This window comes from Malaclemys terrapin, chromosome 3 (assembly GCF_027887155.1).
Source record: "Malaclemys terrapin pileata isolate rMalTer1 chromosome 3, rMalTer1.hap1, whole genome shotgun sequence".
Taxonomy (NCBI): Eukaryota; Metazoa; Chordata; order Testudines; family Emydidae; genus Malaclemys; species Malaclemys terrapin.
In genome coordinates this window covers 154,508,338-154,521,437 of record NC_071507.1, presented here as the reverse complement: position 1 = coordinate 154,521,437, position 13,100 = coordinate 154,508,338, and the positions used below count along the sequence as shown (strand labels likewise).

At 37.7% G+C, this 13,100-nt stretch overlaps 1 protein-coding gene across 7 annotated transcripts in view; it reads left to right on the top strand.

The window, feature by feature from the left end:
• ADGRB3 (adhesion G protein-coupled receptor B3) overlaps window positions 1–13,100 on the top strand; it is a 600,799-nt gene that overhangs the window by 483,466 nt on the left and 104,233 nt on the right. For all 7 annotated transcript variants that reach the window (XM_054023981.1, XM_054023978.1, XM_054023982.1 and 4 more), the window contains 3 exons: window positions 5,724–5,850; window positions 7,505–7,608; window positions 11,096–11,198. In XM_054023981.1, the coding sequence (XP_053879956.1) occupies window positions 5,724–5,850; window positions 7,505–7,608; window positions 11,096–11,198 (334 nt within the window). The remainder of the gene's footprint in view (window positions 1–5,723; window positions 5,851–7,504; window positions 7,609–11,095; window positions 11,199–13,100) is intronic.

Genomic DNA, 13,100 nt, shown 5'->3' with positions numbered 1-13,100 from the left:
TGCACTGGGAAAGGGAGTCTGAGCCGCACGTGTCAGTGCGCCGCCGGCAGCCCAGCCCAGGAATGCTGTAAAAAAAAATTGGGGGCACCGCTTTTTGGCACCCCCAAATCTTGGCGCCCTAGGCAACCACCTAGTTTGCCTAAATGGTAGCACCGGCCCTGCCTCCCACAAACTCAGTGGGCATATTGATGGTAGTATGTGGTATTAGATGTTTTTGTCCAATATATTTACTTTCATTTTCATGTTTCCATAATGTTGTTTTTATAAACTACATGAGAATAAACTTCTGAATTTCCAGGGTTTTGCAAAAATATTTCTGTGTAATATTGTTGCATGTAATGATGCCCAGTTGGTTGCAGTACACTATTAATATTCAGAAGATTGATTGCAGTAAGAATTACATGCACAAAATCACGCCCCATGCTGTGTGGACATGCAGAGGTTTAAAGAGAAGTATATACTTCCCTAAGTCTCTCTGTGGCTTCTCTGCATCTAAGTCAGTGTAGGAGTTGGGAGGATTGGGGAGTGAGTGGAGCCTTGGCTCCATTCTTCCCAACGTGCCAGCCAGCACAGCTGGACAGGTTTGAAGAAGTAGTAATTTGCTACTTGTAAAGACCATAAACAGATTACTACTCTTCTGGAGCAAAGGGAAGGATCACAATAGTAAAGTATGATTCCTTACCTGTGCTTCTCACAACTACATACCATCCTTTATGAAGAGTATACTGAAAAGACAGAATCTAGCCCTAAAGACCAAATATTTCCTTATCTCTATGTGCACTGATTTCAGTTGGTAGTAGGTGTTAATGCAAAAATCAAAAGCAGTATATTTCTTTATTCCAATTTATAAACCTCCATGGGCACCTATCTAATGATCACTGAAAGTTACATACATTAATATAAGCAACAATCATACAATATAATATTATAGGTATAGCCAGTAGCAATATCCACAGCTTAGATTGTCCAACATTTTCCATTATAGGACTCTGTTTTCATTTGCTTATAACTTGGTCAAACTTTAACCATTTGGACTGAAATTTTCCATGCTAAGTGTCTGCTTCAGGTCAAAGTGGCATTTGTTTGTTTATGTTTTGTTTTCTAATTTCAGCAAAACAGCCCAGCCACTTCTGAGTAAGAGGTTAGAGGAAAATATGTTGTTTTGCCCTTGTTAAAAGTTTCTTACAACGATTTCACTGAAAAGCTGTAGTGACTTTGTGCTTTGAAGCAGGGAATTCAAATTTGGCAAAAGGCATTGTTGTCAGGGATGTTCCTTTTGCCATCCCCATGAACTTCTGCCCAAATTTGGCCAAGAGATAAGCCTCTAAAATTGTAGTTTGCACATGCTCAGGAGAGTTTTGTTATGGTTTGGCAGCATTATTTTCTGAGCATTATTTTCTCAGCATTACTTCCATACTGAATATGCTCCACCCCACAAAGCTCCTACATATCAACCAGAATGAGTCTGTTCCATCCCACAGATTGACTGAGCATGTACCATCCTAGGGGCTGAGCAGGACTTTCCCTGCTGTTGCTCCTCCTGATTGCCAGGGGCCACTGTGGTACTGGACACCAGAACTGAGAGCAGGGAGACTCTTTCCTGTGCTGTTAATGCTCCTCCTGCTAATATTAAGGCAGTGTCAAGGAGGAGGAATCTTTCTAACTGAAATGCAAAAGGGTTAAGAGCAGAGATCAGAAAAAAGGATGATAGAACCTAGCAGCACCTAGAATCAGAGGGAGCAGAGATAGCAGCTCAGGGAGAGATAAGTGCACAGGAAGGCAGAGGCAGAGTAGGTGTGGACAGATACAAATGGTACTCTAGCCACTAGAACACATTTCCCTGCAGAACATAGAATTAAACCCAGTATTCTTGAGTTCCAACATTCCTCTGCTGCCAAAATCTAACTGTGAAACCAAGAAGGCAAATATCAGGGGGTAGCCGTGTTCTCTGTATCTACAAAAACAACAAGGAGTCTGGTGGCACCTTAAAGACTAACAGATTTATTTGGGCATAAGCTTTTGTGGGTAAAAACCTCACTCATGTGAGTAACTCCCTGCTCTCCATGTGTCAGTATATAATGCCTGCATCAGTAACTTTCACTCTATGCATCCGAAGAAGTGAGGTTTTTACCCACGAAAGCTTATGCCCAAATAAATCTATTAGTCTTTAAGGTGCCACCAGACTCCTTGTTGTTCAAGAAGGCAAAGTATGCATCTCTGTATGACCAGTGAATGAGGCAATGGTCCTGTGGAAAAAATAGTATGTGATCATGTAATTAAAAACTGTATCATAAAACATGCACAAGAGGGGTGAATTAAGGTGGCACCAGCTATCTTAGTTCTGGCATTTCCTAACTTCTGAGAATTGAGCAGTGCACCATATTATTTAACTAACAGATTTTTTTTTTGTATGTAACAATCTAAAGGGCTGATCATCCTACCTTAAAACACAACTATCCACCAGCAAACACATTGCTAAAGTATAACACACAGGACCAGCTTGTAAACCCCTTGTTCACACTGGTGATCAATTACCCAGACAGGTAGTTCCATTGGTCTCTCTATTTACCAGTGTGGACCAACAGTAAACAAGCTGGCCCATAATAAACCCATCCTATTTTGTATTATTGGCTAGGACTCAGAGTAGAATAATATGGTAGCTAGTGTACCTTATGTGATAAGTTCATTGTTATGTGAGTAGTTTTGACAGCAGTGCCACTGCAGAATTTTATAATCATTATTGTTATGTAGAGAAAATAGCACTGCAGTTAATAGGACATTAGTACCCTTAATTTCAACAAAACATATCAATAATAAGTGGGTATATTGTGTCATGATATGTAGAAAAGTATAGGTAAGCAAAATGTGGTTGCTAGCACATCAGATGTGGCCCAATCATCAGTCTGTGATCAGTTGTGCCTCTGAGAATTAATCTTACTATACAAAAATGTCCCTACATAATATTGTACAAAGTCACATTTCAAAAATCTAAGCCACTAGCTCCATTGTTTGCAGTAATGAGAGTATTTTTAAGTATATCACATAATATTGCATGGAAAGTTACTGAATAGTAAAAATAACATCGTTTCTGGTGTATTATATTCTGTCTACCCTGAGGGACTTAGACTGGCATTCTAAACAGCTTCAAACAGACATCATTTTCAAAATAATCAACCTGCCACAGAAATGTGTCTCGCTGTCATCAAAAAATAGAATTTCTCCCCCAAAAATAAAAAGGTGAAAGAATGGCAATATTGAATGTAATAGTTTAAATTTCAATATCTCACAATCCTGCATCAAAAGGGAGAAAAAAGGTAAGGGTAGTATTTCTGAAAGTGCTCAGTATTGGCCTACCTTTGCTATCATTGACATCAATGGGAGTTTTACTCCTGAGTTCAACAGGTGCAGTTAGGCCATCACTGAGAACTTTTGAAAAATCCTAGCCTAAATCTTTAAAGTATTTCTAGTGTAGTTCTTTTGTGAAATATGTGACATATATAGAAAGCATGATGGTTTGGTGTGACATAGTGGTTTTATTGGTAGCCATTTGCAATCACTGGTTCAACTCATTTGTGACTTTATCTCCTGAAAGCAGAATCAGACCCACTGAATCAATGGAGTGTCCTGATTTACACCAGTTTAATTGTGATCAGGATCCGGGGTATTTTGTTTTAAATAGAATTGGTCTATATAGCTGTCTACGGGTTTTTTTATGATTATTATAACTCAACATAGTACTATTCATTGAACACAATCTTGAAAGATTTAGTGTTAAATGGATACATTGTGTATGCAAAACAGGTTAAATTCAGTGTACTAAATTCAGGGTGTACTAAATTCAGAGTGAATAATACTGTCCTTATGTTTTAAAACATGTCAATTTCTCTTAAGCTATCATTTGTCTTAAATATTTAATCAGCTCAGATAAATGTACTTCATTTGGCCTTAACTGTGTGCCACAATAAGATAAGAGAAAGGAAAGCTAATAAAATAAAATTGTAAGGTGAACCAGAAGATATGTTTCAGAATTTATTATAGTTTAAATAAAATGTATGAACATTTTTTAAAGTGGATGTTGGTATAGTATTGTTTGGCTTTGTGCAAGGGACAATGTGTGAATAGAGGCTACTAAAGGAAAGCTTTAGTAGTTGGAGATTTGGTGATTTTCTCTCATCTAAGATTCCTCCATTGTGTCTGTGTTTGTTTTTTATGTGAAACTGATTTGAAGGGAATATGATATAAGTGTTGCCTTTGGGCACTGAAAAAGCTAGTGGCTTAAGATGCCAACGTGGGATAGTGTGAATTGTACTCTGAAAGGGAATTAGAAATCACAAATTTACACTTCCTGGGGGCCCTGTCTTAGAGAAATCACACCGATGTGGGTTATCAGAGGCAAAAGAGGTGAACAGAAGAGTGATCCCGATGAATGAAAATTAAACGTAGTTATTTCCCTCCTTCCTCCCCCCCCCCATGTCTTCCTGTTTCCTTTTCTCATTTCAAGTCATTTAGTGACCTAGAGTGAAATAGACAAGAATTGACAACACATGCTGTTACTAGCTGCAGTGTCTCCATTTGATCCCTAGACATGGGGGGGAAGAAATCCAATGGTTATACTCTAAATATGACCTATGTAAAGATAACAGGCTTGATTTAGTTGAAACCGAGCCCTTTCTCCTGTAGAACTGATCCCAGTGCTGCGTTTCACAGGCAGGGGAGATGGGTTTTTCCCCTCTCTCTCGCTTTCCGCACAAAGAAAACGTGGGTCGATACCATTTTTATTGTTCTGCTGGGGTGGATTTGAGCATTTTGAATGTCTAATTAAATCAGAGGCTGGTTTAGTCTTTTTTTTTTTTTTTTTTTTAAGGGCAGAGGGTGGAAAGTCCCATTCAAACGACCCCTTTGGCTTGGGGTTAGCCCGGCACTGTTGCCCCCAAATAAAAAAATACAGGGAAGGGGGGGGGGGAGATGGGGAAAGGTGAGTTGGGCTGAGTGATGTCTGGAGGGCGAACTCGTGTCTCTTTGGCGATGTTGTGGGCTGCTGTGTTGAAATCCGTCCCTCTGCTGGAGCTGAGGCAAAGGCAATAGTCGGAGGCATCTGATGGTGCCGTTTCCAGGGTGAAATTTCCAAGGCAGATCGTTTAAAAAAAAAAAAACCTTTAACAAAAATAGCGAGAAGAGCAGAAGATCCGGCATCTCCCAATGCAACCAGTGTAACCTAGACAGACATTTTAAAGCTATCTGCATTTAAACTAACCACGCACACAAAAGAGACAACACTAACGACCACCCCAAAAAACAAGGAACAAGAGACAGACAGAGCTGGTATGAAAAAGAAACAAGCCTGTCTCCCCATCCCCCCCCCACTCCCAACCCCCGATCAGTTTTTGCAGTGATCTGATGAGGCTAGGAAGTGGCTGGCCGGCCGTGCACAAGGCTGCTGCTGGTAGCAGAGGTACAGAGCTAGGCGAGGTTTCAGCATGAAGAATGCTGGACAGCTCACTGAACGCAGCCTAGCCGTCTCCCTGCCTTTTCTCTCCCTCTCCCCTCGCATTACTGTACAGCTGGAGATGCATCTAAATTAAGTCCGATTGAACAACAAGTAGATCTCTTCTGTCCGGGAACTACCCTAGACTCTCCTCTCAATTAAACTGCATTTTCGCTTCATGGAATTGACAGTCAGGCATAATTATCCCGATTTCTCTCTCTCTCTCTCTCCTTTGCAGGAACGACTCTTTGGGAACCTGGTCCACCCAGGGATGTAAAACTGTGCTTACCGATGCATCCCATACGAAATGCTTATGTGATCGTCTCTCTACCTTCGCCATTTTGGCTCAGCAACCTAGAGAAATAGTAAGTAACAAAGAAAAAAAATCCAGATTTAATGCAAAAGCAGGAAGATTTGTTGTCCAGCTTCTCTGTCAGGTAGATTTCAGACGTTGCATCGATGAATTGTTTAAATACTGCAGGTTGGCAAAATGTTGTTAGTCTCCTGTTATCTACAGTAGCTCAGATAAATGAATTCCAGATTCTGTGATATAACTAAATCCTAGGCAATTTCGGACGGATTCCATCTCAGTATTTTATAGGAAAGCCTTCTAATTGTAATGCAAATGTGTTGAAAACTTTCATATTGAACGATTATCAACTTAACAGCCTTTTTCAAGGGTGTTATCCTTTCAAGAGGAATGTAGAAGGTTTTATTGCTGTTAGTAGAATGAAAACCCTAGATAAGGTAGTTAAACAGATTGCAGATCTGCATTGGACATGTTTAGTACAGGTTTTCTGTGTTGTCTGTTGACATCTTTAAGAAAAATAACAAAGTTTGCATGGAAAGGAGTGACATAAAATGTAGAAGCAACCACTCTAGGTATTACTGCATGTAAAAATAGTCTAAAAAGCAAATCGTTTTGAAGTTGAACCCAAAAGGGCAAAAATTTGGTTTTTCTCTTTTTGAAAGTGTATGATCAGAGATTGTTTTTAGCAGTAAGCTTCAGCTGTTTGGAAACAAAGTGGTTGAAATAAAGCATGACTTTCTGTGTAAAATCTGGCCTAAAAGTAAATTAGTCTTAGCTCTTGTTTGGTTGATGAAAGATATCTTGATAAAATGTAATTTACAATGCATACTTGAGACTTTTAAACAGCATATTGATAAGCCATATAGAATATCCTGTCAAACTTTTAGGTCTAAATCCTTTAATTTGCATTAGCCAATATCATGTTAATTTTAGAATACACACAGATATCCCTAATGCATAATAGTGAGGTCTGAGACTAATTGCTTTACAGCAAGTAAGCAAGTTTGTTTTTTCAAGGTCATGTATTTATTTTTCAACTGTTATTAATTCAGAATAGCACTGATTAAATAATTCTAGATTTCCAAGTTCTTCAGAAGAAGCATACAATATATTTGTGTTCCCTTATATTGCCATTTCTTCTATATGATCAGAGGCCCAAGAAAACTAAGCATGTGAGAATACTGGACTTCAGACAAAGTTATTAAAAGTCCTAAAGTTTGGTAATTCTGCAGTGAACCAGAATCAGATCTTGGATAAAGTACTAGATAATATTTAATAGCTGTCAATAAAACAAGTTATTTGTTTAGCACATTATTTTCAAAATATTTCTACCTTTCAAGGAAAATACATATTTAAATTAATTTTAGCTAGAGTGCCTTTTAAATCTAAATTAATATTGTGGAGTCCTACTAAGTTCTAATATCATCATTTGCTTTATTTTACAAAACATTATGTAGTGGTATAATAAAACATTTTAAGGTTCTAAGGCCTCTCTGGATGGCATCAGTAATTAAAGAGATCTCAGAGATGTGTATGGATCAAATTGGGAATTAAGTTAGAAGGAGTACATGTCTGCTTCATACCTAATATTACCAAGGCTGGCTATGATACAGTAGCTGTTTTAGGCATTTTCCTTTTTATTGCTCTTTTCTGGCATTTTAATTCCTGAAAGATGGTTTTCTCTCACAGTAGTTTGTTGTAACCTACAGATCATGGAATCATCTGGTGCCCCCTCAGTAACCCTAATAGTAGGCAGTGGTCTCTCATGCTTGGCTTTGATCACCCTCGCAGTTGTCTATGCAGCACTATGGAGGTATGTAATTGATGACATGGTTGAATGGAAATGCACAATTGTTTGGAATTAAATTAGTAGTTCAGGATGCCATTAGATGTGTTCTTATCTTCTATATGTAGTAAATAGTAGGCATTTTTTAACAAAATAGCTATACAGTGCATGCTGCAATTGATCTGTAATAAATCTGATTAATGTAATTGATTTGCTTGTCCGTCCTGGTCTAATGGTGACATTATAGTCCATACCTTCTCTCTCCTCTTCAGTATTAATGATATTGCCCTTTCAGTGCAGTAGTCAGACAGCTAATAAACATTTTACAGGATTCCTCCAGAAGTGAATTCTTATATTTGAATTAAGGCTTATGGCCTATTTCCTGACCCACTTCTCCTCCATTTACATTTGAACATGAGGTATCTGTGTAATAAAAACTACATATGAAAGTCACACAAGTTTCAGGTTTTGCAGGTTCACAGATGTTCAGACTACTATGCTTGAGTATGCACACTTCAGCTGCATCATTCATTGAAGGGCACAGAATGAAGCAGTATGCCTTCAAAAAACATGTTTGATTGGGACTTTGTGGCACAGTCTAATACTGAACTTGTTTTGCACCTTAGGGACCCCTAGGATCATAAATGCAACTGAAAGGCATGGAGGAATTCAGTAGGAGGGGGATTTAAAATAGCATGATTAGTTAGTACAGAAGAAGAGTGAGAAGTATATAAAATAATAAGGGACAGAGTCAGCAAACTAGGGACAACTATTTACCCTTTCCCATAATATAAAAACAAAAGGGCACTTAATGAAATTAAAAGACATCAAGCTTAAAAGGATGGAAAATGTAACATTAACCAATGGAATATGCTGTCACACGTTATTATTAAAATAAATAGCTTAATTACCTAAATAAATAGCTAAATTTCTCTCTATGAGAGAGAGAGAGAGAGAGAGAGAGAGAGAGAGAGAGAGAGAGGATTAGACATTTTTGTTTAATATAGAAAACCTGGTTATTCCAGCCAGGATACAATATTATAAGGATTATCAACCATCATGTCTTAAGGAATTAACATCAACCACCAATCAGTTCCTCATCACAGACCCTACTGCTCCTCCTGCCCAGCTTCAACCTGCCACATTGTCAGTGGCCCCTTCTTAACCGATTTATGACTGGGCAGACCTCTGTGCAGCCAACCAGCCCCATTGGGATCTTCAAGATAACTCAAGCTGCAGCAGCAGTGCAGCTCAAACAATGACTCAGGGGTGCCCGCTAATCAAATGCAGTGGTGGGCTCCAAGAGCTCTACTTGACCACTAAGAACACTATTGCTTGGCTAATTTTCAAATGCTAAATAAATAAATAAGAAATAAACTGAGTATAAGATGACTTCAGGAAGTGATTCCCAACTCCCCAACTGCGGAATTGGCTGGGTGCATTATGGGATTGTTGCTGTGTCTTGTGATGTATCTAGCATTGTTGGAGACCCAGTATGAGGCTGAATATATTAGTGGTGGTTCCCAGTAGAAGGGCTTCTAAGCTGGGAAAGGAATTGTTTGATGTGACCTGAGAGGCATAAAAACAGGGTTTGGATGAAACTGACAAAAAGACAATTTAGATTTAAATCAGGAAGTATGTGCTAAAAGTGAGGCCTTTTTAACTGTAGAAATGACCTTTGAAATTCCCACCATTTGAGTTATTTAAAGCTGGAGTGAACAAAGCTTTCAGGAGTACGCTTTAGTCAACAGTCTTGCATTGGCAGAAAGATGAACAATGGATCTAATAAGGGTTTTCCTGCACCAACTTTTGTGATTCTTGGTTCTTGTGGGCTTGGTTATGTCACCCTTGAAAATATTTTCAAGAAAACCCCTGCAATTTGTCTGGATTAGCAGTGTCTGCTCAAAAGAACTTTGGAATAGCAACATTGCTGGTCAGAAGAAATAAGGTGCATTAGCAAAGCTGCTGAAAGCTTGCACATCACCTGCCTGGCTCAGGGCAATGCTGTGGGTCCCTAACTTTCCTGAGCACTAAATCTACCCACACATTGAGTAGCAAAAAACTGTTCTTGTACCATGTTCAAATCTGAGCTTCTTCATAGTTACAGGGTGTTTGATGTTGGGTCTGGTTCAGGTCCATCACTAATAAGGAGTTAGAGTAGTAGTATATAGGCAAATGCATTACCCTTTTAGTATTCATCTGCCAAATCACACACAGCCTTGGGCATTATACTTTTTTATTTATAGGAGGAACGTTTCTTGGGTTGTCTTCTACTCTTTTTATTAAAAGTGTAATGGAATCCTTAACTTATAACTAGGCAACTGGGCAGAAAGGACAATGATTTGTTTTCTGTCCAAAGCACAGCACCTCAAACTACCCCTCTTCACTGTGCCCTGAAGTGTCAGCTGTGGTTATGCATGTAAGGCCCAACATGGGGTTTAAACCCATGACTTTCTGGCCACCTGGAGACATAGCATCAACTGAGCTGTACTGACAAAGTAAAAGCTATAAATAAATTGCATAATTTTCATAAAATCTGGGCGCCCACAGCTCCCAGTGATTAAGACAATGGTATTGCAGAACACCTCTGAAAATAATAATACCAGAGGGGTAGCCATGTTTCTTGAAATAGTCATCATTGTTTTGGCGTGCTTCAGCAAATAAAACACGATGTAGCAGAATAAGGACATTTACATTTTTAAGAAACCAGTTGATACAGTTATTTTGTTATCCTATCAACTATTTTCCTAATAGACTTGTAAAATAAATAACATAACAAAAGTTGGCAACAGGGAATATGTAATGCTCACTACTATAATTTAATATCTACCAGTACAAAGATCAGCTATCTTTGCTCTTTGGTCATATGGAAATGAAGGACTTATTGTATTATCACTTCTGCACACAAATTATTTTGTAAATGTAGTTTAAACTTCAAAATTAATTTATGTGTTATAATTATCCTAATAATGTAAGTGTTTAAGAATGCACTGCCATGTTATGATCTACTATACTGCATCTTAATTGATATTGTGGGCTGTATCCTCAGCAATGGAGTTATTTCGAATTATGCCAGCTGTGGATCTGCCCCTCTATGAACACTCCCATGGAGGAGCAGACAGCAGAAGAAATTATATTACTATTGATCTGAATTTATGCAGTCACATTATTATCAATATGATTCATATCAATAATACCAACGGCTTATAATGGAAGCACTGATAGAATCTAGCTTTAATGTCTTGAGACATTCTGAGGGAATTATAAAATATATAATGGAAACAAAAACTTTTCTAACTGGCACGTTATTTTGTATTAGGAGGAGATACCAAACAAGAAATAATGTAATAGTTTAATAGAAAATTCTCTCTTGAAATTCTGGTAACAGACATTTTAAAATGTCACCCAAATTTCTAAGAATTGCATTCAAGTATTTATGGTTGCTTATCTGTTATGATAATATTTTCATTTTCAATGGCTTTAGAACCTTTTTATTCTATATTTATTTGGACAGGTACATCAGATCTGAGAGGTCAATAATTCTAATTAATTTCTGCCTATCTATTATCTCATCAAATATTCTTATACTGGTTGGACAAACTCAGACACATAATAAGGTATGATTGATTATATTGACTTTGTATTTTAATATCTATTTTTTTGTGTTTAATTTGGATACAAATCTGTTCTCACAGGACTAGAGAGTTTTTGGTAAAATATTAACAGGTAAAGGAAATTATTTAATGTTTCCTAATTTTTTTCCTCCAAAAATCCCTTTTGGTATCATTCCTTTTGGACATGCTGTGTTCTCTGTGGTAGACTTGTGTGTTTTATAACTAAATTTCAAAGCTGAAATAGTTCAAAGACATAAAACATCAAAAGCACAAATTCTGGCTCATTATAATAGTTGTAATAGGATTGTGCTACAATGTTGTCTTTTTTTGTCTTTTTATTAGTACACTGACACTCAGAAAGCAAGTGTAAATTGCTTGGAAGTTAGAGTACAACTCTTGAAAATGTGCACAAGCAGCTATACTCAGATCCTGTAGCAAGACTGTATGGGTACCAGATAAATATAGATCTATTAAACCTTTGATTTCTAATGGATATAGAATAGTAATAACCTTGTGCATCTTGTTTATGTACAAATTGCGGAACTGACAATACTCACAACAAAACCTGGTTTCAGAGTATTAGTGGTTTCAGACTATCTTTATCATATGTAGACACTTCTATGTATCGGGTCATCACAAATCTCTGAGTGATGCTGGGTAGCTTTTCCAAGCAACAAAAAGCAGTTGTTTTAAATTAAATAAAACAGTTCAAATGGTTTAGAAAAACAGAATACTATATTTTTCTACATCAAACCTAAATTTCAGACAGTACTTGCCTTCATCCATCTCCATTACTGTCATTCACTTTACAAATCTGTGCTTAGGTATTTAGCTGAATATCTCCACTTAGTCAATGAGGGGCAGATGGCAACATGCTGAAAAATGTACCTCAAAATATATACTTGTAGAATAATTCATAATATAATATTGTATAAGTATCTATTTGGGGCTGCAGAAGGAAGTCATGTGAATCTCATTGACTTTAAGAGGAGTTATGCAGCTAAAGGCCTCGACTAAATTTTTTTTAAGTGCACAAGTGACTTAGGAGCCTGAGTCCAACTGCAAGTAAGTGGGACTTAGACTCCTAAGTCATTTCATTACTTTGGAAAATTTTACCCCAGAACACTAACTGGAAAAAATTTATATTCTACTTTATTATACAGCAACTTGCATTTAATTGAAAGGAGAGCTCCCCAGTAGTTGGCCACTGTTCTCAAAAAAGAATAGGAAGTGACATGGAAAAAAACACACTCCTTAAAACGGAGGTTGGACCAGAGATTGTGAGCATTGTAAGGGCTGTGGATCCTGGTTTAGACAAAATCCCTAGCTAAAGGGGTGATAATCCCACTCCAGCAGGTGTGTGTTTGGATCTGGGGAGCCTGGAACCAAGGCAATCTTTAATTCAACTCCTCTGACAGCCACAGCCCTATTCATTCCATCAGTAGCCCTCTCATTTTCTGAGTTCCAGAAAAGTGTTGGGATGTTTCCTCAACTTCTTTTGAGAATAAGAGATCCTAAGAATGGAGATCTTCTGAGGCAATTTGTGAGAGAAAAAGAGCATATTATGAAGTCTACATTTCAAAGTGTTTTGTGGTCTGAAAAGCTGCTCTAAAAATGGACATTTTTCTGTCCGTATATGCTCTCTGTAGTCCATATGTTGTTCTTGATACATGTGCAGAACAACCATTAATGAGGCTGTATGTTAAATGGATCAAGGGCAAAATGTGGTTCTTTGTTTACTGATTCAAACTGGTTTTTATACTGCGTCCACTGCAGAGCTAGTATACTGTAGCTCCAGAAGATCACCATGTGTATGCATGCATCATGAGAAAAGTTGCCAGCTAATGCCATGATTCAGCAAAACTCTTAGGCACGTGCTTAAGTCTCACTGAAATCAGAGTAACT